At 40.7% G+C, this 22,655-nt stretch overlaps 1 protein-coding gene across 1 annotated transcript; it reads left to right on the top strand.

The window, feature by feature from the left end:
• The first annotated feature begins 6,447 nt into the window (after positions 1 to 6,447).
• On the top strand, positions 6,448 to 22,011 carry LOC127196869 (oxidized low-density lipoprotein receptor 1-like). Its single transcript, XM_051154608.1, has 8 exons — positions 6,448 to 6,567; positions 8,835 to 8,936; positions 11,057 to 11,302; positions 14,540 to 14,677; positions 16,515 to 16,652; positions 20,708 to 20,844; positions 21,447 to 21,562; positions 21,850 to 22,011. The coding sequence occupies exons 1-8, from the start codon at positions 6,483 to 6,485 to the stop codon at positions 21,998 to 22,000; spliced, it is 1,113 nt and encodes a 370-aa protein (XP_051010565.1). The 5' UTR covers positions 6,448 to 6,482; the 3' UTR covers positions 22,001 to 22,011.
• Positions 22,012 to 22,655: the final 644 nt, after the last annotated feature.

Genomic DNA, 22,655 nt, shown 5'->3' with positions numbered 1-22,655 from the left:
AATAATAATAATAATAATCTTCATGATGCATACTACAGTTCTCATGGCAAGTATTTGATGCTAGTTAAGATGCTTTTAATTCAGCTACATCTTACACGTAATGGTTCCTTCCGATACGCCAGGTCATAAATGTCCACTCTGCCTGTTCTGTTTGTCTTTCTGCTAGAGCCCTCTAGATTGCAATATGCCTTTCTAAGACTCTTTTTTCTTGAACAGTTCCCATGGCTAGCCAGGCCATTACTTTTCCTACCCTCACCAGCCTTCACCTGCATGAACAGGTTTCCCAATCACTCTAGCTTCCCCGCCCCCCCCCCATGGTGAGTTCTGGCCACATGATTGCAATCATCTTTCTTGCCCCCAAGCTTCAAAACAGGCCTGAACAAAACAGGCTTCTGTTAATGACTGCCTTGTTGTTTTTCTTTTTCAGAATCATTGCTACCATTTCTCTTTTGTCCCCTAAGGAGATCAATCTTCATTTATTTATTCTAATGTGTCAATGTCCTCTGATGGGTTCCACCACAGCCTTTAAGTAGGAAATGATGGTAGAGGACAGATCATTCATAGGAGAAAGCTGAAGGTTTTCGTGGTATAAGGACAGAAGGGCACTGAGCTGGGGAAGTTGGGATATTCTCATTACCAGCCTACATAACCCCATTCCATTAAAGTTTGTGAATCATTAGCTTACACTCAGGTTGTGAAGGACGCACACATACACTGACCTCTTCGCCTATGCTTCAGGGAATTGTTATACAACCATCCTAACAAGTGTAGCCAAAGGATTGCTAACTTGTGGTTCCTTTGATTAGGTCTCCTCTTGACCTTAGCTGTCAGGTAGCACCCCCAGGACTATTGGGACTCTGAGCCACCAACATCCAATTGTACATGGCTGAGCAGTGGGTTGAGCTATGACCACGGCTTCAAGAAGAGAGAAGGTTGCAGAATTCATTTTCATTCTAAAACTCCTGGGTGCTTCACTAGGAAGTTTCTGCGTTTTAAGAGCCAAGATCATAGCATAGATATTTAGACATTGAAAATACCTAACAGGATTAAATAAGGTTTTTTTCCTTCCTTGAGAAAGGGTTTCCTGTCTGACCTCGAACTGTTTATGTAGGTAAAAGTGACTTTGACTTCTGGTCTTGCCTTACCTTCCAGTGCTGGGATTACAAGCATGTGCCACAACTTCCGCTTTGTGTAGTGTTGTTGATCAGAGCTTTGTACTAAACTCAGGAAAGGTAAACAAGACAAAAGCATTCAGTTTATAAAGGGTTATATGGCTTATATTCCATGGAGCTCATTCTACGTATCGTATGAACAATAGTTTAGGGCAACACAAGTATGGAGGAAGCTTAGCTGGATCCATTGCTTGGGATTCTACAAGGCTGGGATCAAAGTGTCTCCATAGTAACATTCTTGCTGGAAGGCTGTCTGAGCAGAGAACACACTTGTAATCTCTCCTAGGCAGAATGTGTTTCTCAGTGATTGTGGGATTAACAGAATCATATTTCTTTAAATCTTTTAATTAAAATATAATTACATAATTTACTCCTTTTCTTTCCTATTCCAACCTTCCTTATGTACCCACTTCTACTCTCTCTCAAATATATGTCCTCTTTCTCTTTAATTGTTCTACAAGCATATATACTATATGCATATAATCTACTATAAGCATATAAACTATACATATATACACACACATATATATGTATAGTTTATCAAAGGATGTATGCCTTATATTCCATGTAGCTCATTCTACAAATTGTGTGAGCAACAGTTTAGGGCAACACAAGTATGTGAAGCTTAGCTGGATCCATTGCTTGGGATTCTGCAAGGCTAATACACACACACACACACACACACACACACACACACACACACACACAGACAGACACACACAGACACACACACAGAGACCCTGCTAAGTTCATTTAGTGTTACTTATAAGTACATGGTTTCAGGACTGACCACATGATACTGGATAACTGATGAGGGCCTCATCCCTGAAGATTATTTCTACCTCTCTCAGCATTAACATCACTCATGATACCTTAAAAATACAGTGTATAAACTAGACCTGAACAAGGACAACACTGAAAGACACACTAACATGGAAACGGGAAGTCTGACAGTCCCTATTCCTAGACAAACTAACAAATGCTTCTTTAAGTCTTTATGATGAGCACAGAGATAGACATGGAAGAGGGAGGCTTTAGCAACTACTCATGTGCCTGCAATAATTCCTTGTGTATGAGATCATGTGTGCTGTGACCTTTCTACATTTTAAGTTATAGCTCTGAAAGCAGATGTTCAAAGACAAGCAATTCTACTGAGGCATGAAACCAGGAGCATCCTGAATTCCTTTAAGTCTGTACAGTTTCCTGGAAACATTTCTGTAGATGTTTAAGAGCATGAGAAAAGTCCAGGTGTGGTGGTGCTGTGTCATCTTTAGTCACAGAACTTGGAAGACAGAGACAAGAAGATCTCTATGAGTTTTAGTCAACCTGGTCTACCTAGTGAGCTGCAAGCCAGGACTACCCAGTGAGACCCTGCCTCAAAAGAAAAACAAAGCAAACAGACAAGCAAAAAAATCCAAACAAACAAACAACAATAATAAAAACAAGCCAACCATAAACTCATATGAACAGATGAAAAGATAAATAAAGTGTGTTCTACACAAAGAAAAGGAATTCTAAGCTATTCTGTAATATGGAGGAAACTTGAAGACATGATGCTCAGTAAAATAAGTCTGGTGAGGTAGAGGTAGGTGGATTGCTCTGAGTTCAAGTCCGGCCTGCTCTACAAAGTGACAGCCAAGACAGCCAAGGCTACAAAGAGAAACCTAGTCTCTAAATAAGTAAACAAATAAATAAAGGAATAAATACATCAAACATAAAATGAAAACTGGTGAATGCTTCCACTTACATGAAATATGCTGTCTCAGAGAGTGACTATTCACTGAGGCTCGTGTGTTGAAGGGCTGCTTGCTGGCTTCTACCCATTGTTAGGAGAGCGTGGAGCCAACGAGAGGTCTTGGAAACAGGTTGGTGAGTGAGATTGCTTCCTTCTCTACTGAAATGAACTGAGCATCTTTCTGTGCTGATGTTCTGTCCCACTAAGAGTGAAAGAGCAGTGGAGAGAGCTGACCGTAGTTTGATGAGATCTCTGAAACCATGAGCCAACAAAAATCTTTTCTCTTGAACAATGATTACCTCAGATATTTTGTTAAGGACTTAGAAATCTGACAAAAAGTGCAGTAACAAAATTCATAAAAACAGAAAAGATGTGGTTGACTTCCAGAAGAAACAGGAAGTGGTCAGTAGAATTTACAGAAAGTGCTCAGTAGTGTTCTTTAGAGAAGCAGAATTGAGAGAAAGTGTAGGTATAAAGACAGAAGTTTCTTAGGAGATATTGTCTCATGTGACTATAGTGGCTGACTAGTCTATGTTTGTAGCACTACCCAGCAGACTGAGGAGCCTGAAGAGACAAGTGGGGGAACAATTCCAGTGTAAAAGCCACTATGAAGACCAGAGGGAGAAGGTTCTGAAGTGGAGGAGGAGAGTTGCTTCTATTCTTTTTGCCTTCAGATTTTGAATCTTACCCCGAATATAAATAGACATCTTTACTGATTACTCTGCTTATCTGTTGTGTGATGTTTCACGGCAAGATATGAACAAAATTTATTCACCCCAGATAGGGCACAAGGACAGAAAAAAGAATCACTTCCACCCAAGTCTAGGTGGGTAAACCAATGGTTTACTGGGGTCACTTGCAGGAACATGAGTAATTTTAAGGCAGCTTTATCACTAAAAATCCCAACCCAGGATAGGTGTAGATTTGTGAAACTAACCTTGAAGCTCTTTGCTCACCTCGAAGGCAGCCTCCTCTGAAGAGTCTCCCTATAATATTTAAGTTGTTGATTGTGTTTATGACATTGCAAAGGGGGTGGAGGTCTTACAGATTTTATAACACCACGAAGCTACGGTATCTTATGAGATTCCCCATCTCATCCATAAAGAAATGTTTTTTAATTCAGAGGAAATAGCTGCATAACATAACCTCCATCCCCAAACACTCTGCCTAGGCACCCAAGTGATCCGGGTAAGTCAGGGAATAGAATGAACCATCACAGGAGTTGTCAGTGAGAGTGTTTTCACCTAGAAAAGATGGGACCATTGTGGAGGTGGCTCGTGGTGACAGCTACATAACAATGTGAAAGTACTTAAAGCCACATCAAGCAGCACACTTAAAATAGCTAAAACATAAGTCACTGTGCAGTTTATTTTTTGTGATTATTAATAATGTCTGAGGTAAGCGAGTCTGTAGAAATTGCCCTTACCATTATAGTGTGATTTCAGTATTTATGAATTCATCTTCATGAGAAATTTTCTGAGATTCTACTGAATCTAGGTGAAAGTAAAAGTGAAAAGATCACTTTGGAAATTGAATTTATCCAATGAGGATTCCATTTTTTTCTCTCTCTCTCTCTCTCACTCCTCGTCTAAGAAACAACAGTAGGGAGTAAGTAGGTAAGAAGGAGAATTGGTTTTTTAAAATGCTTTAAAAAAATTTTTTTATTAATTTATTCTTGTTACATCTCAATGGTTATCCCATCCCTTGTATCCTCCCATTCCCCCCCCCCCATTTTCCCATTATTCCCCTCCCCTATGACTGTTCCTGAGGGGGATTACCTCCCCCTGTATGTGCTCATAGGGTATCAAGTCTCTTCTTGGCAACCTGCTGTCCTTCCTCTGAGTGCCACCAGGTCTCCCCATCCAGGGCACATGGTCAAATATGAGGCCCCAGATGCTGGTCGTTGATAAGATTGTGTTGGCTCTGCGTTTGGGCTGTTTTATGAACTGTGTGATAGACAAAAACTTTAAATAGCAGATAAGTTGTTTTTATCTTGTGCTAGATATCCTATATAAGAAGAGAGAAAACAAAAAACAAGAGGTCATGGAAGAGGGATATGGAATCCTATACACACTGTCAATATTGGTGGGTTTGCCTGTGTAACTTCCTGGATACTTTACCCATTCTTCTTTTATCTGGCCCCTTTGTGTCTCCACTTTTTCTCTCAGTGCTTTAAAACAAAATTCAGCTATCATAGAGTCTTATCCACACAAACTTCAGAAAACATGTCTAGTGGGTAGGGAATTCCTTATACAAAAGCATAAGCAAGGCCTGGGCCTAAGTTAGGCTCCTCAGAGCTCATATAAAACCCATCTGGTAACGCACCTGTCTGTAATCTCAGGACTCTTACTGTGAGCTGGAGGGCAGAGATAGGAAGGAATCTGAAATCTGGCAGATCAGCATGGATCAGCAAACAAAAGAGCTTTACTTAAACAGTGGAAGACCAGGGCCCATCAACACGTGGGTTGTCCTCTGACTTCCATATGCCCCTGTGTTTTATATGCATACAAGCAAACATGCATGGACATGTGCGTGCACACGTGCACACACACATGTTAAAAAGTATAAATAATTTCAAAGATACATATCTTTTCATGATAGAAAAACAGGTGAATATTTTATCTATGGACATTTTTAGGTATAAAAAGCCCAGGAAGCATGGGTCAGAATAAAACATTCTTTTCTGGTCATCGTAACTATCCTGGATATTATAATTAATATGAGCTTTAACTATATTTCTTAGTTTTATGTTTCAAGTAAAAAACATTTTTTTTTTACTATATCTCTTAAGCTCCTTTTAAAACATTACCTGCCCCATGTTCTGGATTTAAAAGATCATGTTACTGCACCTGGCTATTAAAACATTACCAGATATACATTATACACAAACTACAGACATATACATAGATTCAATATAAGTATTTCCCTAAGATGACAGACCCAGGAAAAAATCCAAGACTTTCTCATCTATTTCTAATGGTCTCATGCCGCTGTTTAAAGTAACTGTATGCAGGGCTGCCCCTACTGAGTTCAGTACCCAGGTCAGCATAGCTAGAAGTGAGAATCTTACATGACTTATGTTACATTTCTAATTGCCAATTAAGACGATTAAAAGTAAAATGTACTACTTATAAAAAGACACCATATAGCGACAATCTGCCTTGGTGAATCAGCAAACAGATAAACATGGACAACCAAGCAAATCATCTTGTGCAGAAACATTCCTTTCTATGAACATAGCTTGAAGTCTGTGCTTCTTTGAGTTTCAAGCCCTTATCTGGTCCATCTACAGGGTCTTGCCTATAACTGTTATGGACCGTGCGCTTTTCCCTACTGTCTGCTTCTTGCTGAGAAGTCATGAAACACGACTGGAGTTACCACCGTCTCCACCCACGACTGGAGCCAACCTAAGAATTGGTGTTAGCCAACTTTCCAATATGAAGCAAAGCTCCCTTTCCTCCTGCGGCGATTGAGTCATCCTCGGCTAGATAAGAGCGGCTATTTAAACTGCCTCAGAGGCTCGCTCACTGGCAGTCGGTTGAGCTCCTTGACTGCTTCAGTTTCCCATTTTTGGCATGAATTTGGAAATGACTTTCGATGACAGGATGAAGCCCGCGACTGACCAGCCTGATCAGAAATCACTTGGCAAGAAGGCTAAAGGTACCAGGGGTGGGTGGGTGCGTATAGAAACAGAGAGCCAGGCTTAGCTCAGAAATGCAGATTAAATGTACTGTAGGATGAGGCTAGACAGCAAAAAAATGTTCAGAGAAGAGGAAATACAAGAGACCAATACCTTTTCCTTAGAAGAAAAGGAAGTAGAGTTCGAGAGAAGAACCAGTTGCCTCTACATCTTTACTCTAAGCTGTTCTGCGGGCTAAGGCTTTCAGTTAATGGCTTCTCCAAATTGTTACACTGAAGGCTTCAAGAGTGGAACTGATAGCATCTTCCTTCTACAGAAAGCTACCCCAGAATCAGGAGGATTAATAAAGTCACTCGGTTTAATTGAATCATAGACAGAAGAGCCAAAATAGTACTACAGGCTCTCGTTTGTGCGGAGCCCAGTCAATGAAACACGGCAGGAAATGCATTCCTTCATAGCACACAGTGATTATTTTTTTTTTATAAGTGCTATTGAAGTACTGCAAAAACTTAAGTGTCTTATGAATTACCTAAAGCAAATTAAGTATATTTGGCACGGCTGGGTAAACATTAGACTTTGTTGTCTATTGTTACTTTCAAAATTATAATTTATTTTTGTCCAGTACAATAAGGTTAAGTATTTAGGTTTAATTTATAAGCTTAAAATGTCTATTCTTCTATAAAATTAAGAGAAAAGGTCCAGGTGATGGTGGTACACATCTTTAATCCCAGCATTTAGGAGGCAGAAGCAGGTCAGCCTGTTTTATAGAGTGAGTTCCAGGACAGCCAGTGCTACACCAGAGAAACGATGTCCCAGAAAAAAAGGAACAAAATGTAAGAAGGGGAAGAAAGTTAAACTGTGTTTCTTTAAGCAAGACTGGAATCTTTCAATGGGTAGAATACTGGTGAGTGTTGTGTGATTTAACATCCGATGCCAGGTGTCAGGATAAGGCAACCACTTCTAAAAGATATTTCTGTCTTCTATTGTCTGCCAGCTCACCACTAGTGTGGAGACAGAAATGGTTCGGCCAGAGAACAAGCCGTATCTCTCCCTGTCATATTTTCTATCTTTTGTTTTTGGTATCATCTGTAGAGTCTGACAAAGATTGTTAACACATGAGAACTCTGAATATATTTGACTGTTTGTTGACTTGGAGCCAGATTCACACCAAAAGCTTGGTACTCTAAGACACTATAGCTTATGAGCATTGGATTAATGATCTATGTTTGGAGCCAGTTGTCGTATTGCATGCCTGCTATTCCAGCACTAGGGATGTTAGGGCAAGAAGACTCACCAGTCTAAGACCAGCCTTGGCTATTTAGTGAGTTCCAGGCTAGCCTGGGCTACAAAGTAAGCATTGTCTCAAACAAGAACAACATAAAACCCAAAGAGCTATGTTTTACGTTTTGTTACAAGCATATTGCCCAATAAAGCCACTTAGACCTCAAGTTTTGTTACATGTGTGTTTTCAAGCTAGTGACTGGGGCTTTTAGTTTCTTCTTTACATGGAGTGGAGAATAACATCAATGTTCTGTTTATCTTACAAGAGAAGCAAACCACATACATGCTGTGTGATGTTTTCCTCTAGGATTGGTAATGTTTGCCATTATTCAGTGCTGGGACAAGTCACAACATTCACAGGCCTGAGAGCTGCCTGACTCATTTCCATAAAAAGGCGACTTTTCCCCTGGGGATAAATAGCCACACCTAACATAAGCGTAAGGCAGCTATCATGATAACCCAAGTGCTTAGCAAGGTTTTAGTCTTAGTATCCTTTTGTCATTAGCTCTAGTGTTAAGAAGTATTCTTAGTGGAATAAGCATTGAATGGTATATTACACACAGAGTTTCTTGAGGAAATCTCACGTGACTCACTAAAATACTTTGCTTGACATCTGACATTTGTTTGCATAATGTTTCTTACTATGTGTATTTCTGTATGTAAACATCAGGCTTTCTGCATAGTGGATGAAATTGTGTTGAGAGTACCTAGAAGGTCATTGTGTATAGAATCAATAATGCACAAGCTTCAGAATCATGTATTTAGTGCCTCATACCTTATGCTCAGTCGCAGCTGTTTGCTTGTTTGTGCTTTCAGGTGAGACCATGAGTAATTTACTTCAGTTCGAGGTAAAACCATCAGCTGTCTTATCTGCACAGCTGCAGAGCCCATGGGGTTGGGGAGGGGCTAAGGGGTGCGGCGCACAGAGAAAGCACAGATAGGATCTAGGGCCTGGCTCGATGACCTTCTTCGTCTTTGGCAATTTTCTGATTCTCCTTCCCTGCAGGCTTGCATCTTCTTTCCTCACAATGGTGGTGCCCTGTTGCTACGACTCTGGCCATCATTTGCCTGGGGCTCTCAGTGATCCTTATTATACAGTGGAAGCAAGGTAAGTGCTGAAATAGGGAAACTGGAGTGGGCAGTGAGGGTTATGAGCACAGCTCGTACCAATTCAGATCAGCCTAGATGTAGAGCCATTTTAGGCTAACTGCTTTGAGAATAAGCCAAGTATTGAATGGGTGTATTGTGGTTCATCCCTCCACCAGAGAGGGGGTTGGAATGCAGATTATTCACAGTAGAGTGTTTTTGTTTCCCTCCATAATTTCGTGGAGGATCCTATTTATATCCTAGAGCAATTTGGTAATAACTTGAAGTTTCTAAAACAGAGGGTCATCTGAACAGCCCCAAAGCGAAAGAAATTCCATTTAGTTCTGTTTTGATCTGATTAAATGTTAAGAATCATAATGGTCCCCTTAGTATAAGTAAAACATTGTTGGCCAAATGTACTTTGAGTTTATAACATGTAAGAAAGTGGAGATACTATGAGGGAAAAAGAAGAGGTGAGAAAAAGGACTAGAGCACCTAAGAAGGAAAGAATATTTTCCATGCGGAGCCTGGGTGAGCAGGTTGCCGGGCTAAGTTATTCCGCCAACTAGGGCTAAGAAATAAGGCTTCAGGGGCACCATCTGCTTCCCAGGGTCTAACACTGGGTAATTTGGGGTCATTTTCTTTAATGGTCTGTGACCACTTGAGGCCTCTCCTAATGATAGGGTGGGGGAATCACACTCTGCAGAGGGTAGAAGAACCTTCCTTGGAGGTGTTGATGACTTTTCTGCAGGCTCAGATTTGGCCTAGAGGCAAAGGATTTGCAGCCCCTTGCACTGAAACAGAGCTGAGTTTTGAGCACAGAATTCTTCAACCTCACAATTACACAACATTCCTTTCGTCTCCACCCTCTTAGACACTTCTATGGCTAAAACGAAATTTAAGCTTAATGCCACTATAGAAAAATTTACATATTTCCAGGGTGGTTGCCTCAAAAATAAAGGCAAATGTCAGAAGTCCTAATTAAAATTAGGAAGTCTGGCAGTGTAGACTAAGTGGGAGCTACAAAGAAATTGAACTGGGGAAAAAAAAAGTGCTAATGACACTTCCTTCTATGTGTCAGAGTCCAGGGGATAAGTGACTAATATAGATTGCCAGTATTTTATTTACTACATTATACTATTTCTTACCTTATCATTTCTTTATTTGTTTGTTTGGTTTTTGTTTTTGTTTTTCGAGACAGGGTTTCTCTGTGTAGCCTTGGCCATCGTGGACTCACTTTGTAGACCAGGCTGGCCTCAGACTCACAGCGATCCGCCTGCCTCTGCCTCCCGAGTGCTGGGATTAAAGGCGTGCGCCACCACGCCCGGCTCCTTATCATTTCTTTAATTTTTTTATTTTACATTTTTAATTTTGAGAAATGCATACATGTATATAATGCATTTTGATCAAACACATGCCCACTTTCTTCCCTCTCAATTCCTTCCCACAACCACACTTTTTCTCTGAATTTCATGGACTCTGTTTTTTATTGTAAAACCCATTGAGTCCACCTAATGCTGCCTGTTCAGACATGGGTGTAGGGCCATCTGCTGGAGCATAGGTAGCCTAACCAGGATCAAAAAGCTGACTCTCCCTTTCTCATAGCCATCAACTGTCAGTAGTTCCTCAACTAAGAGTGAACCCACAACCATTCACTGCCTTTTCCCTTTTTATTTCCAAGCTAGATATGAAACCGAGGACACTTTGGATGCTGACCACATCTTCTGACACTGAGCGCCATTCCCTCACCCCTCACCCCTCACCCCTCACCCCTCTGCCACTGAATTTCTAGATTACCACTCTTCATTATTACTTATACTTTGGGTGTAAATCTCAACTAAAACTGAACTCTGGCAATTTTTGTTCAGAAATATCTGCATGATTGCTAATAAAAATTAAAATGAAATGGCAATTACAAAAATCCAGCTGAGTAACTTCTAAGCCTGTAAATTTGGACCATTTCCCAGAAGTCTTTGCAGTGTATTTATTCTTCCATCATTGTTCAAGTTAGTAAACTATTTGTGTCAACACTCATCTGTTGTCAAGATAGACTATTTGGGTCTGTGTTTTCATGTCCAGGGCATGCAGTGACAGCTTTTGTAATGGAGAGGTGAAGCTGGCACTTAATTCTCTATGATTTAGTCCTCCAGGCATCCAATCTCCTGAAGCAATACCAAGCAAACCTTACTCACCAAGACAGTGTCCTGGAAGGGCAAATATTAGCTCAGAAGGCAGCAGAAAACTCTTCCCAGCAGTCACAGCGAGAACTGAGAGAAATGATAGACACGCTCACCCGGAAGCTGAAGGAGAAATCCAGGGAGCAGGAGGAGCTTCTGCAGCAGAACCAGAGCCTGCAAGACACCCTGCAGAGAGCAGCCAACTCCTCAGGTACAGGGGAGGGCAGTGAAGGGCAGTGGTGGGTGCTCTGTTCAGTCTTAATTGGGTTTAACAAAACCACCGCACCACACACATGCCAGGCACTCAGAGTGGCCTGCACAAGCTCTCTGTTGGTGCCATTTCCACTCCAGCCTGTAGCAAGCCTTGTAGGCATTGGATCTGCAGATGTTCTCCTTTCTTATGACCTGGAAGGTTCTTTTCCTTCTTTCTTTCATATTCTAGCTCTGACGTTTGTGCTGCTGTGCCCTCCTGTCCCATTGTCGCCTCTGCCACAGATATGTTATTGTTCCATCCAAATGCACCTTAGTCACTGTCTTCTTTTTCCTTTGCCATCTTCCTGTCATTGCAGTTCTTTCCCCCAGCTTCTGTATTAGCTTCATTCTGTCTCTGTTTCCTAAATGGGCACTACATCAGTCTAAGTACAACCAGTGGAGGCCAGCTGACCAGAGACTTTGGTAGATACTTCACGTCGAATGAAAGTAGGTAGGAGGAGGTCTAGAAAGTGAGCTTATATAGAGGCTGAGGTGACTTCATTTGTCTAAGGAATTCAGAATCTAAGGGATAGAGATAAGAACAGATCATGATGTCAACTTTTGTGCAACAGAGAATGTAATTACATTTCTCCACTCTTGAGCTTTTTCTGCAGTGTGATCAGTGACTTATGTGCTTCTGAGTACAGAGTTGGGTGTGGCAGAGTCTCTTTTACTGTGATGTCCTTCCTGGGAAGTGCACATAGGAGGAGTCTATTCTCAGAATTAGCAATTAATTGTCACTCATAAACAAATTTCTTTAATCTGTTGCTTGTGTGGCTAACAGTTTAACTGTGCGCCTTTTTCGAATGCAGATTATAAAATATGATATAGATAGTTCACTGTATAGAGGGAAATACTGGGAGCAGGATGAGGAGTGGTTTGATGTAAAGTTATTCAGTTTCTAAGTCTTTTCAGCCCCAGTATGGTGGGGCACGCCTTTATTCCTAAATAGGGATATGGATGCAAGCAGATCTCTGAGTTCAAGGTTAGCCTGGTCTACATGGCAAACTCCTGCCAGAATCACATAGAGAAATTAAAGAAACAAAGAAGAAAATGAGGAGAAAGAGAAAGAAAGAAAGAAAGAAAGAAAGAAAGAAAGAAAGAAGAGAGGAGACTTTTTTGTATGAAAGGAATAATTTAAATTTGCAAAAATAAACAGAAATTTTTAGAAAATTCAGCTTCAACTAGTATCAAACATACATTTAATATTCCTAGGGAGGAATCTGTCAATAAAGTGAAGGGACCCAAAACTTCAAACCATGTTTAAGGGAAGGAGGCTTAAACATCAAGGGCGGAAGTGTTTACATACAGAGACAGTCAGAATCCCAGCCTCTGCTTTGTTTCCAAGATGCAGCAGTAAAACTGTTTACTGCTATATCTTGTGTGGGACGTTATCTGTGTCAGGACCCTGAAGAAGCCCTGTAAGAGATGCCAGAGATGACAAGTGGGTGGTTCAGACACAGAACTGGAAGGCCCCGTTCTGGCAGATACACCAGGTCTTGTCTTCCTTGGCTTCTAATGTTAGATATAACCAATGAATAGAGACCCCATATGAAAGCTTTGACCATATGGCTTCCAGAAGAGCCTCATAAACATATCATAATACTGAAGTCCTGTGTGTAAAATGACTCTAGTTTTCTCAAATTTGAGGAAGGTTTTATCTGTCCCACTAAACAGATCCGGTATGATTTATTGTGAGCTAAGATGATGCGATGCCTTCAAATGAATAGATTTTTACATTTAGCACCAGAATTGGTCATCTTTCTTAATTTTTATCTATGAAAATTTATTAATGGAAATGGCAGGTTCCTTGTAGGCCCTCAAATCCTGAATCAACATGTCTAAAGCCCACAGAGGAATATTTCTTCAGTTAGTTCATCCTCAAAGGCTTTCAAGAGGGAGGTGTGCTACAGTGGCTGAATGGGTTTTTGAGAAGAACAGAACCAACAGGATGACTGTATATTAAAGGGGATTTGTCAGTCTGGTTTACATCCTATATCCTATGTCTGAGGAATCCAACAATGACTATATCGCACAGGGTGGGTGGAGAATTTGGCAGTCCATTAGTCAGTGAGCCTGCATGTCTTGGCTGTTGACGTCTGGCACTGAAGGTCTGGAGTATCCCTGAAGAGCTACTGATCTTCAGTTTGTTTCAGGAGCCAGAGGAGGAAGAAGAAGAAGTTCTCCTGTCAGGGAAAGGATGCAGCCATGGGGTGGATGAACTTGCCTGCAGAGTAAATAAATGCACATAGGCACAAAGCAAAAGTCCCTTCTCCCTGCTTGTCTTTGTGATGCTTCAGGACGGAGTCGCCCATACTTAGGGGAGGTCTTCCCGCTTCACATAACCTGATTATGAAAACCCTTCACAGGCATGCCCAGCGGCCTGGCTTTTAGTCCACTCCAGATCCAGACTGGTTGACAACCAAGGTTTATCCACGGGCATTAAATATACACTTTCAGCTCAAATTCCTGACTTCTTGCTCTGTGAAATGAAAACAATTAATGGAGTCTATCTCCGAGTTCTTGTATGCCAAGTACTTCCAATAGTTTGTGCACTTGGTAATAATATTAGTGTTTATTAAGTGTTGTATGTAGTAATGGATATTGCTACATGCTAAATAAGAAGTTACACAGAAACACAGACACATAGTTGATTTTAATACCACTCAAATGGTATGGACTTTTTACTCAGCCATAATAGAGCCATAATGAGCCACTAGATCAACTCTTTAGTTTACCAAAACCTGATTTGTGTACATTTACAGACTAGGATGGCCCTAGGCAAATTATAGTGAAAGTAGGACCTCCTGCCTTGGTTTACTGTCTGCGCTTTCTACTTTACTCTGATTTAATTATTCTAGGATCTCCCTACTTTATCCTTTACGTATGTGTTTTCATTTTCTGTATTTTTGGTTTATTTTCTTATTTGGCTGTTGTAGATAGATTCTCACTCTGTAGTCCATGTTAGCCTGGGACTCATGATTTAGACCAGATTGGCCTTGAACTTATGGAAGTCCCCCTGCCTTAGTTTCCTGAGTGCTGGAGTTGCAGGCAAGAACCACATTCTTAGTCCTACACTTGTCTTTCAGATGAAGCTTGCTTCTGTCATATTACCAGGGGTGTTTGTGCCACAGTGAAACTGCCATTGCACTGTAACTCTTCTTAAGGATATTTCCCCACCTTGTCCACACTGTAGAGGAGTCACAGCGAGAACTGAAGGAAATGATAGACACGCTCACCCGGAAGCTGAAGGAGAAATCCAGGGAGCAGGAGGAGCTTCTGCAGCAGAACCAGAGCCTCCAAGACGCCCTGCAGAGAGCAGCTAACACCTCAGGTACAGGGGAGAGCAGTGAAGGGCAGTGGTGGGTGCTCTGCTCAGTCTTAATTGGGTTTAACAAAACCACCGCACCACACACATGCCAGGCACTCAGAGTGGCCTGCACAAGCTCTCTGTTGGTGCCATTTCCACTCCAGCCTGTGGCAAGCCTTGTAGGCATAGGATCTGCAGGTGCTCTCCTTTCTCATGGCCTGGAAGGTTCTTTTCCTTCTTTCTTTCATATTCTAGCTCTGAGGTTTGTGTTGCCGTGCTTTCTTGTCCCATAGTTGCCTGTGTTATTGTTTCCATCCAAATGCACCTTAGTCAGTGTATTCCCTTTTCTTTGGCATCTTCTTATAATTGCAATTCTTCACCCCAACTTCCATATTACCTTCATTTTGCCCCTGTTTCTTTTTTAATTTTATTTTGTTTTTTCAGATTACATCTCAATTGTTATCCCATTACTTGTATCCTCCCATTCTTCCCTCCCTCCCACTTTCACCCTATTCCCCTCCCCTAGGTCTATGATGGAGTTGCCCCTGTTTCATCCTTTTTCTTTTTTTCTTTTTTCTTTTGCTCCTGTTTCTTAAAGGGGCATTACATCTGTATAAGTACAACCAGTGGAGTCAGCTGACAGGAGACTTAAGGAGATACTTTAGGTTGAACAAAAGTAAGAGGTCTGGGAATTGGGCTTATATAGGAATTGAGATGACTTCTTTTGTCTAGAGCATTGAGAATCTAGAGGGTATAGAAAGAGTACATAATGCTGTCAACTTTTGTGCAGTAAGAATGTAATTACATTTCTACACTCTTGAGCTTTCCTGCAGTGTACTCAGTGACTTTTGTGCTTCTAAGTACAGAATTGAGTGTGGCAGAGTCTCTTTAACTATGATGTCCTTCTTAGAAATTGCACATATGAAGACTCTATTCTCAGGGTTAACAATTAAGTGCCACTCAAAAACAAATTTCTTCCATTTGTTGCCTGTGTGGCTAATAGTTTAACTGTGTGCCTTCTTTGAGCACAGATTATAAAATATGATATAGATAGCCATCAGTTCATTGTATAGAGGGAAATACTGGGAGCAGGACAGAGTTTAACAAAATTATGAGGAGTGGTTTGATATAAAATTATTCCGTTTATAAGTCTTTTCAGGACCAGCATAGCAGGGTACCCCTTCAGTCCTAACTGGGGAGACAGAGGCATATAGGGCTCTGAATTCAAGGCCAGTGTGGTTTACTTAGCAAGTTCTAGCCATCATTACACAAAGCAATTAAGTGAATAAATAAGTAATAAATCCTTTCTGTATGAAAGGGCTAGTTTGTATTTGCAAAAATAAAAATGTTTAGACAAATTGACCTTTGATTAGGATCAAACATATATTTGATCTTACTAGGGAAGGATCTTTAAATAAAATGAAGTGATCCAACACTTGAGACCAGATTTAAGGCAAGGAGGCTTAAATATCAAGGATGGAAGTGTTTACACACCCAGACAACCAAAATTCCAGCCTATGGATTGTTTCCCAAATGCAGCAGTAAAAAAAATTTTGCATTTATCTACTATAAATTATGTGGGATTCAATGTGTGTCAGGATCAGGAAGAAGCCTCTATGATAAATGCTAGAGATCTGGGACTCATGATTTAGACCAGATTGGCCTTGAACTTATGGAAGTCCCCCTGCCTTAGTCTCCTGGGTGCTGGAGTTGCAGGCAAGAACCACATTCTTAGTCCTACACTTGTCTTTCAGATGAAGCTTGCTTCTATCATATTACCAGGGGTGTTTGTGCCACAGTGAAACTGCCATTGCACTGTAACTCTTCTTAAGGATATTTCCCCACCTTGTCCACACTGTAGAGGAGTCACAGCGAGAACTGAAGGAAATGATAGACACGCTCACCCAGAAGCTGAAGGAGAAATCCAGAGAGCAGGAGGAGCTTCTGCAGCAGAACCAGAGCCTCCAAGATGCCCTGCAGAGAGCAGCCAACACCTCAGGTACAGGGGAGGGCAGTGAAGGGCAGTGGTGGGTGCTCTGCTCAGTCTCAATTATGTTTACAAAACCACCACTCCACACACATGCCAGGAACTCAGAATAGTGCCCTGCACAAGCTCTCTGAGCTCTCTGCTGGTGTCATTCCACTCTAGCCTGTGGCAAGCCTTGTAGACATAGGATCTTTTGGTGCTCTCTTTCCTCATGGCCTTGAAGTTTTCTTTCTTCTTTCTTTCATATTCTAGCTCTGAGGATGGTGTTGAAGTGCCATCCTGTTCCAAAGTCTCCAGTTGCCACAGATATGTTATTGTTTCTATCCAAATGCATCTTAGTCACTGGCTTCCCTTTCCTTAGGGGGTCTTCCTGTCAGTGCAGTTCTTTACCCCAACTCCTGCGCTAGTGTGATTCTGCCCCTGTTTCTTAAAAGGGCACTACATGTCTGGGCACTAAGCACAACCAGAGGAGGTCAGCTGACTGGAGATGTAGGGAGATACTTCAGATTGAACAAAAGTAAAAGGTCTAGAAATTGGGTTTATATAGAGATTGAGGTGACTTCATCTATCTAAAGGATTAAAAGCAGTCTGCTCTTCTAAGAGGTCCTGAGTTCAATTCCCAATAACCATATGGTGGCTTACAAGCATCTATACTGGGATCTTATGCCTCTTCCGGTACACAGGTGTGCATGCAGATAGAGCTCCCATATACATAAAATAAATAAATAAATCTGAGAGAGAGAGAGAGAGAGAGAGAGAGAGAGAGAGAGAGAGAGAGAGAGAGAGAGAGAGAACAGGCTGTCAACTTGTCTGTCATTATAAAATGTAACTACATGACTGCATTTTTGGGCTCTTTTTGCAGTGACCTACGTACTTTTAACTACAGAGTTGGGTGTGGCAGAGTCTCTTTTACTATAATGTCCTTCCTAGGAAGTGCACATAGGAGGTTTCTATTCTCAGGATTAGCAATTAAGTGCCACTCAAAAGAAAATTTCTCCAACTTCTTGCTTGTGTGGCTAATGTGGCTAACAGTTTAAATGTTCAATGTCTTTGAATACAGATTATATAACAATGCTGTAGATAGCCATCAGTTCATTGTATAGGCAAAAATACCGAGGGCACAATAGATTCTTAACAATAATGAGGTTAAGTGATTTGATGTAAAGTTATTCAGTTTATAAGTCTTTCCATGCCCAGCTTGGTGGGGCACAGCTTTAATCCTAACTGGTACAGGCAGGTAGGTCTCTAAATCCAAGGTCAATCTGATCTACATGGGAGTTCTAGTCAAGGCTACATGGAGAGACTATATATATATATATATATATATATATACACACACACACACACATATATGTATATATATATATACATATGTGTGTGTGTCCTTTCTGTATGCAAGGGTTAATTCAAATTTCCAAAAATAAGCATAAATTTTAAGGCCAACTGACATTTGAATAGTGCCAAACATATATTTATTTTCTCTAGGGAGTGACTCTTCAATAAATAAAAGGACCCAACACTTCAAACCAAGTTTAAGGGAAGGAGGTTTAAATATCAAGGATGGGAGCCCCTCCATACACAGACAGCTAAAATCCCAGCCAATGGTTTGTTTCACATTTATCAGCCATAAATTGCATGAGATTCAATCTGTGTCAGGATTATGAAGAACTCTCTGTCAGAGATGCCAAAGAGGAACAGTGGGTCAGACAGAGAGTTCAACATTAAGTTCAGTCCTTGACTTCTTGTTCCATGAAATGACAATTAGTGGAGTCTATCTCTGAGTTTCACATGATTAAATGAGTTCATATATGCCAAGTACTACCAACAATTTGTTCACTTTGTAATATTAGTGTCCATTACACTTTATATGTAGTAGTTGATATTGCTATACGCTACATAATATTTTATACACACACACTCAAAGTAATAGAATTCATTTTAGTAACATACATAAAGCCATGTTTTTCTCACTTTTCTATAAGATAAAGTGTCCAGACCATTTCTGGAGTCCAAAATACCTGTTTTTTAGAATATATTTTCATAATATCATGGGACTGAGCAAATTATAGAAAAAGTTGTGCCTCCTGCTTTAGACTGCTGTCTTTTCTTTCTACTTTAATTTCTGCTTACATTATTCCAGAACCTTTCTAGTTTATCCTTTGTGTACATATTTTGGATTTTTTTTTTTTTTGTAGTTTTGTTTGATTTGTTTGTTTGTTTGTCTGTCTGTCTGTAGTGTGGGATTAGTTAGACCAGACTGCTCTTGAACTCATGGTAATCCTCATGCCTTGTGTGTTACCGTCACAGCCAGGCTGGTAATAACCTTACTCGTGGTCTGGGCATTGTCAGCAATAGATGCTGCTACCTTTGCCTACTGCTTTTTCCAAGAGGTGTGTCTGCTAATTTTTTCAGAAAAATTGATGCTGAGAATACCTTATTTTCTGAAATGACATTCAAATTGAGAATCTTTATTTTATATCAATACAACATTCTCTGTAAAACAAGCTTGTCCAAAGGGATGTGAGCCACCGAGCAATGGTGAATTTTCTAGCATGCATATGTTTAAAGAAGAAAAAAAGAAACAGATGGAATCAATTGTAGTGAGATGCTTTACTTAACCATAACATTGGAAATATTCATTTAGCAGGAACCAGTACGCCATTCTCCACGGGCTAGCCTGCGTGGTTCTGACCAGGCTCTCAAAGCGTGCCTGAAACATGAGCAGGGGTGGCTGGAAACTCACTGCAGTTCAGGAACCACATTGTTGCCTCTATTAACTATATTGGGTCACACACAAATAAAAGAAGGAGACAAAGTAGTCAGAATTAATTCCATTACTCAGAAAAATGAAGTTTTTAAATGCCTGTTTAACTTTGTAATAATAGAATGGCCAAAAGGCAATCTTTTTTGTTTGTTTGTTTGTTTGTTTGTTTCTATGCTTTTCCAGATAGGGTTTCTCTGTGTGTAGCCCTTGTTGTCCTGGAACTCTCTTTGTAGTCCAGGCTGGCCTCAAACTCACAAAGATCCACATGCCTCTGCCTCCCAAGTGCTGGAATTAAAGCCATGCACCACCATGATTTGCTGACATCCATTTCTTTAACATTTATTTTCATCATTTCAAAAATAACTATTTTTTACAATTTATTATTAAATATTTTTACATATACATTGATATTATTACAAATATATAATAAACTACCTACAGCAAGAAGAACCATAAAGAACCAGGAATTATATATATATATATATGTATATGTATACATATATATATATAAAATGTTACATTCATAGTGTTTTGGCTATTTGTATGTGGCATATGGCAGCCTTAAAGGAAACATCTTTCATATCTTGGTGAGTCTAAAATTCTGAATGGACCTCAATATCTGTCATATCTTGTCATTATCAACTTAAAACATTTCTTTAGACCTAAAAACATTCAAATATAACTTTAAGGGGAAAAAAAAACCCCAAATTCCAAACTTGCATAACAATCTATGTCTCCTAAGAGGGGAAATGAAATGCTAAATGGAATATCAGCCTAGTTTTCTAAAATCAGATTGCTTTATTTTGTTTTATTCAAATATATATTTGAAGAACACACACACACACACATACGCGGAAGGGCGAGAAACGGGGAAGAGGTGTCAGGGGAGGGGAAACCATAATCAGAATATATTGCATAAAAACCCATAAAAGAAAACATATATAAAGGGAAATAGGGGTTGAAAACATGACTCTGACTAATAGCACTGGTTGCTCTTCTAGAGGACCTAGGTTGGGCTCTCAGTACCCACACAGCAGCACATCACTGTCTGCAGCTCCAGTTCCAGTGGATCTGAATGCCTCATCCAGCCTCTGAAAGTCCTGAATACTCATAGTGAATACACATATACACAGACAAAACACCACACACGTAAAATAAAACATAAACATTATTTTTGTTAAAAAGGGAAATAAAGACCCTGCCCATTCTAGTGTCTGTAGAATCTGGGTATCATTCTAATGAAGAATTGATAAAATACGTGCTTTTACTCAGAACTCATTAGTTCTATGCTAATATGTCCTAGGTCCTTGTCCGCAAGACTGGACCTGGCATCAAGAAAACTGTTACCTGTTGGCTGGGCCGCGTAACTGGGCAAATAGTCAGAAGAACTGTCTGTCTTTGGATGCCAAGTTGCTACATATTAATAGCACAGATGACCTGGTGAGTTGTTTGGGGTAATAGTGGGATGGATTATGGGTTAGTAAAAAAAAAAAAAATGAATCAGGCTTAGAAGTTTGGGGGAGTGTTTTAGTTAGGGTTTTACTCCTAGGAATGGTTGCCATGGCCATGGAAATTCTTCTAAAGGAAAGCATTTAATTGGGGCCTGCTTACAGTTTCAGAGGTTTAGTCCATTTTCATTTTATGGGAAGCGTGGCAAAACACAGGCAGACATGGTGCTGGAGAGCAGCTGAAAATTCTACATCTGGATCTGCAGACAGCAGGGAGAGAGTGACACTGGGCTTGACTTGAGCTTCTAAAAATCTCAAAGCCCACCCCCTGTTACACACTTCCTCCAACAGGGCACACCATCATTAACGTCACTCCCTATGAGGGCCATTTTCATTCAAACCACCACAGGAAGGACACATTTGAGAGAGATAATAGCTGTTTTTCACCCGATTGCATAATTGGCCTTGAACGCACAGGATGTAAAGTCTCCATAAGACTCTATAAACATTTTCATTAAACCACCAAGGCATGTTGAAGATCTTCTTTATATTTAGTTTGATGAATCTAAAAGTCAGAGTGGTGTCTTTCCACAGCAATTTGTCATACAAGCAACCTCTCACTCCACCGCCCCATTCTGGATGGGATTGCATCGGAAGACAGCCAACCAGCCGTGGCTCTGGGAGAATGGCTCCCCTTTGAGTCTTAAAATGTAAGTTCACCAGTCCTCCTGGTGGCCATTTTGAGTGTCCTAGTCCTGTCTGGACCTACTTTGAAGTCACTGTCACATTCCACCTACAACTTCTTCTTGTCAGAGCGAGGAGTGTGGACTCCATAAAAATCACAATAGGGTTTGCCATTGGCTCCTTCAGACATTGCTGGCATTTCCTCTCACATTACTGATTTCAAGCTTTGAGATGAGATTGCTTTCTAACACAATGACGATATATGTATTTGTTTTTGTTTTTGTTTTTTTTTTCTTTCTCTCTCTACCTGCAGATTTAAGATCAGGGGTGTTTCTTTCCAGATGTATCCAGCAGGCACCTGTGCATATATTCAACAGGGGTCTGTGTTTGCTGAAAACTGCATTTTAACTGCATTTAGCATATGCCAGAAGAAGGCAAATCTACTGCCAATGCAGCGAATCTAAAGATCCTGGAGAAGAGCTTTGACTCTTGTTCTGAAATTTAAGCTCCTCCTCCTTACTTGAGCGTACAACATGATGACCCTGACAGCTGTTCAGTTCCCTGCTAGCTGCAGCTCACCTCAGCAGAGACAAGAACCAGAAGCAAAAACTGGGAACCCAGCTGTTTGCCGTCTTTGTATCAAAACCTGTACGTTCAATTGTTTATCCACCTACGTTGGCCTTGCCCCTCACAGGCTACCCAACCAACTTGCAAATCCTTCTTCCCTTTCGTCCTTTGAGCGATGACTCCTGCCTGACCTGGGGAGTGTTTCCACTCACTCTCCTCTACCTCAGTGTGTGCTCTGGTGCTGCATAGAAGAGAAAATGTGGAGAACCTGCCCGAGTGCAGGCAGAGGGCTCAGAGGGGAAGCGTGCCCAAAAAATAGCACCCCAAGAAACAGAACGGCGGGAGAGTTGCACTGCAAGCAGGAACTCACGCTCTCTAAAACGCCATGGCTAGATCTTTGTGTCTGTGGCTCATCTCCAGACTGCACCTTTTACACGGTTTTATTTTTTATTTTATGTTTATGGGTGGTTTGCCTACATGTATGTCTGTGTACCACATGAGTGCCTGATGCCACTGGAGGTCAAAAGGAGGCATAAGATTTCCTGGGACTGG

This window comes from Acomys russatus, chromosome 13 (assembly GCF_903995435.1).
Source record: "Acomys russatus chromosome 13, mAcoRus1.1, whole genome shotgun sequence".
Taxonomy (NCBI): domain Eukaryota; kingdom Metazoa; phylum Chordata; class Mammalia; order Rodentia; family Muridae; genus Acomys; species Acomys russatus.
This window is presented reverse-complemented; position numbering and strand designations above follow the sequence as displayed.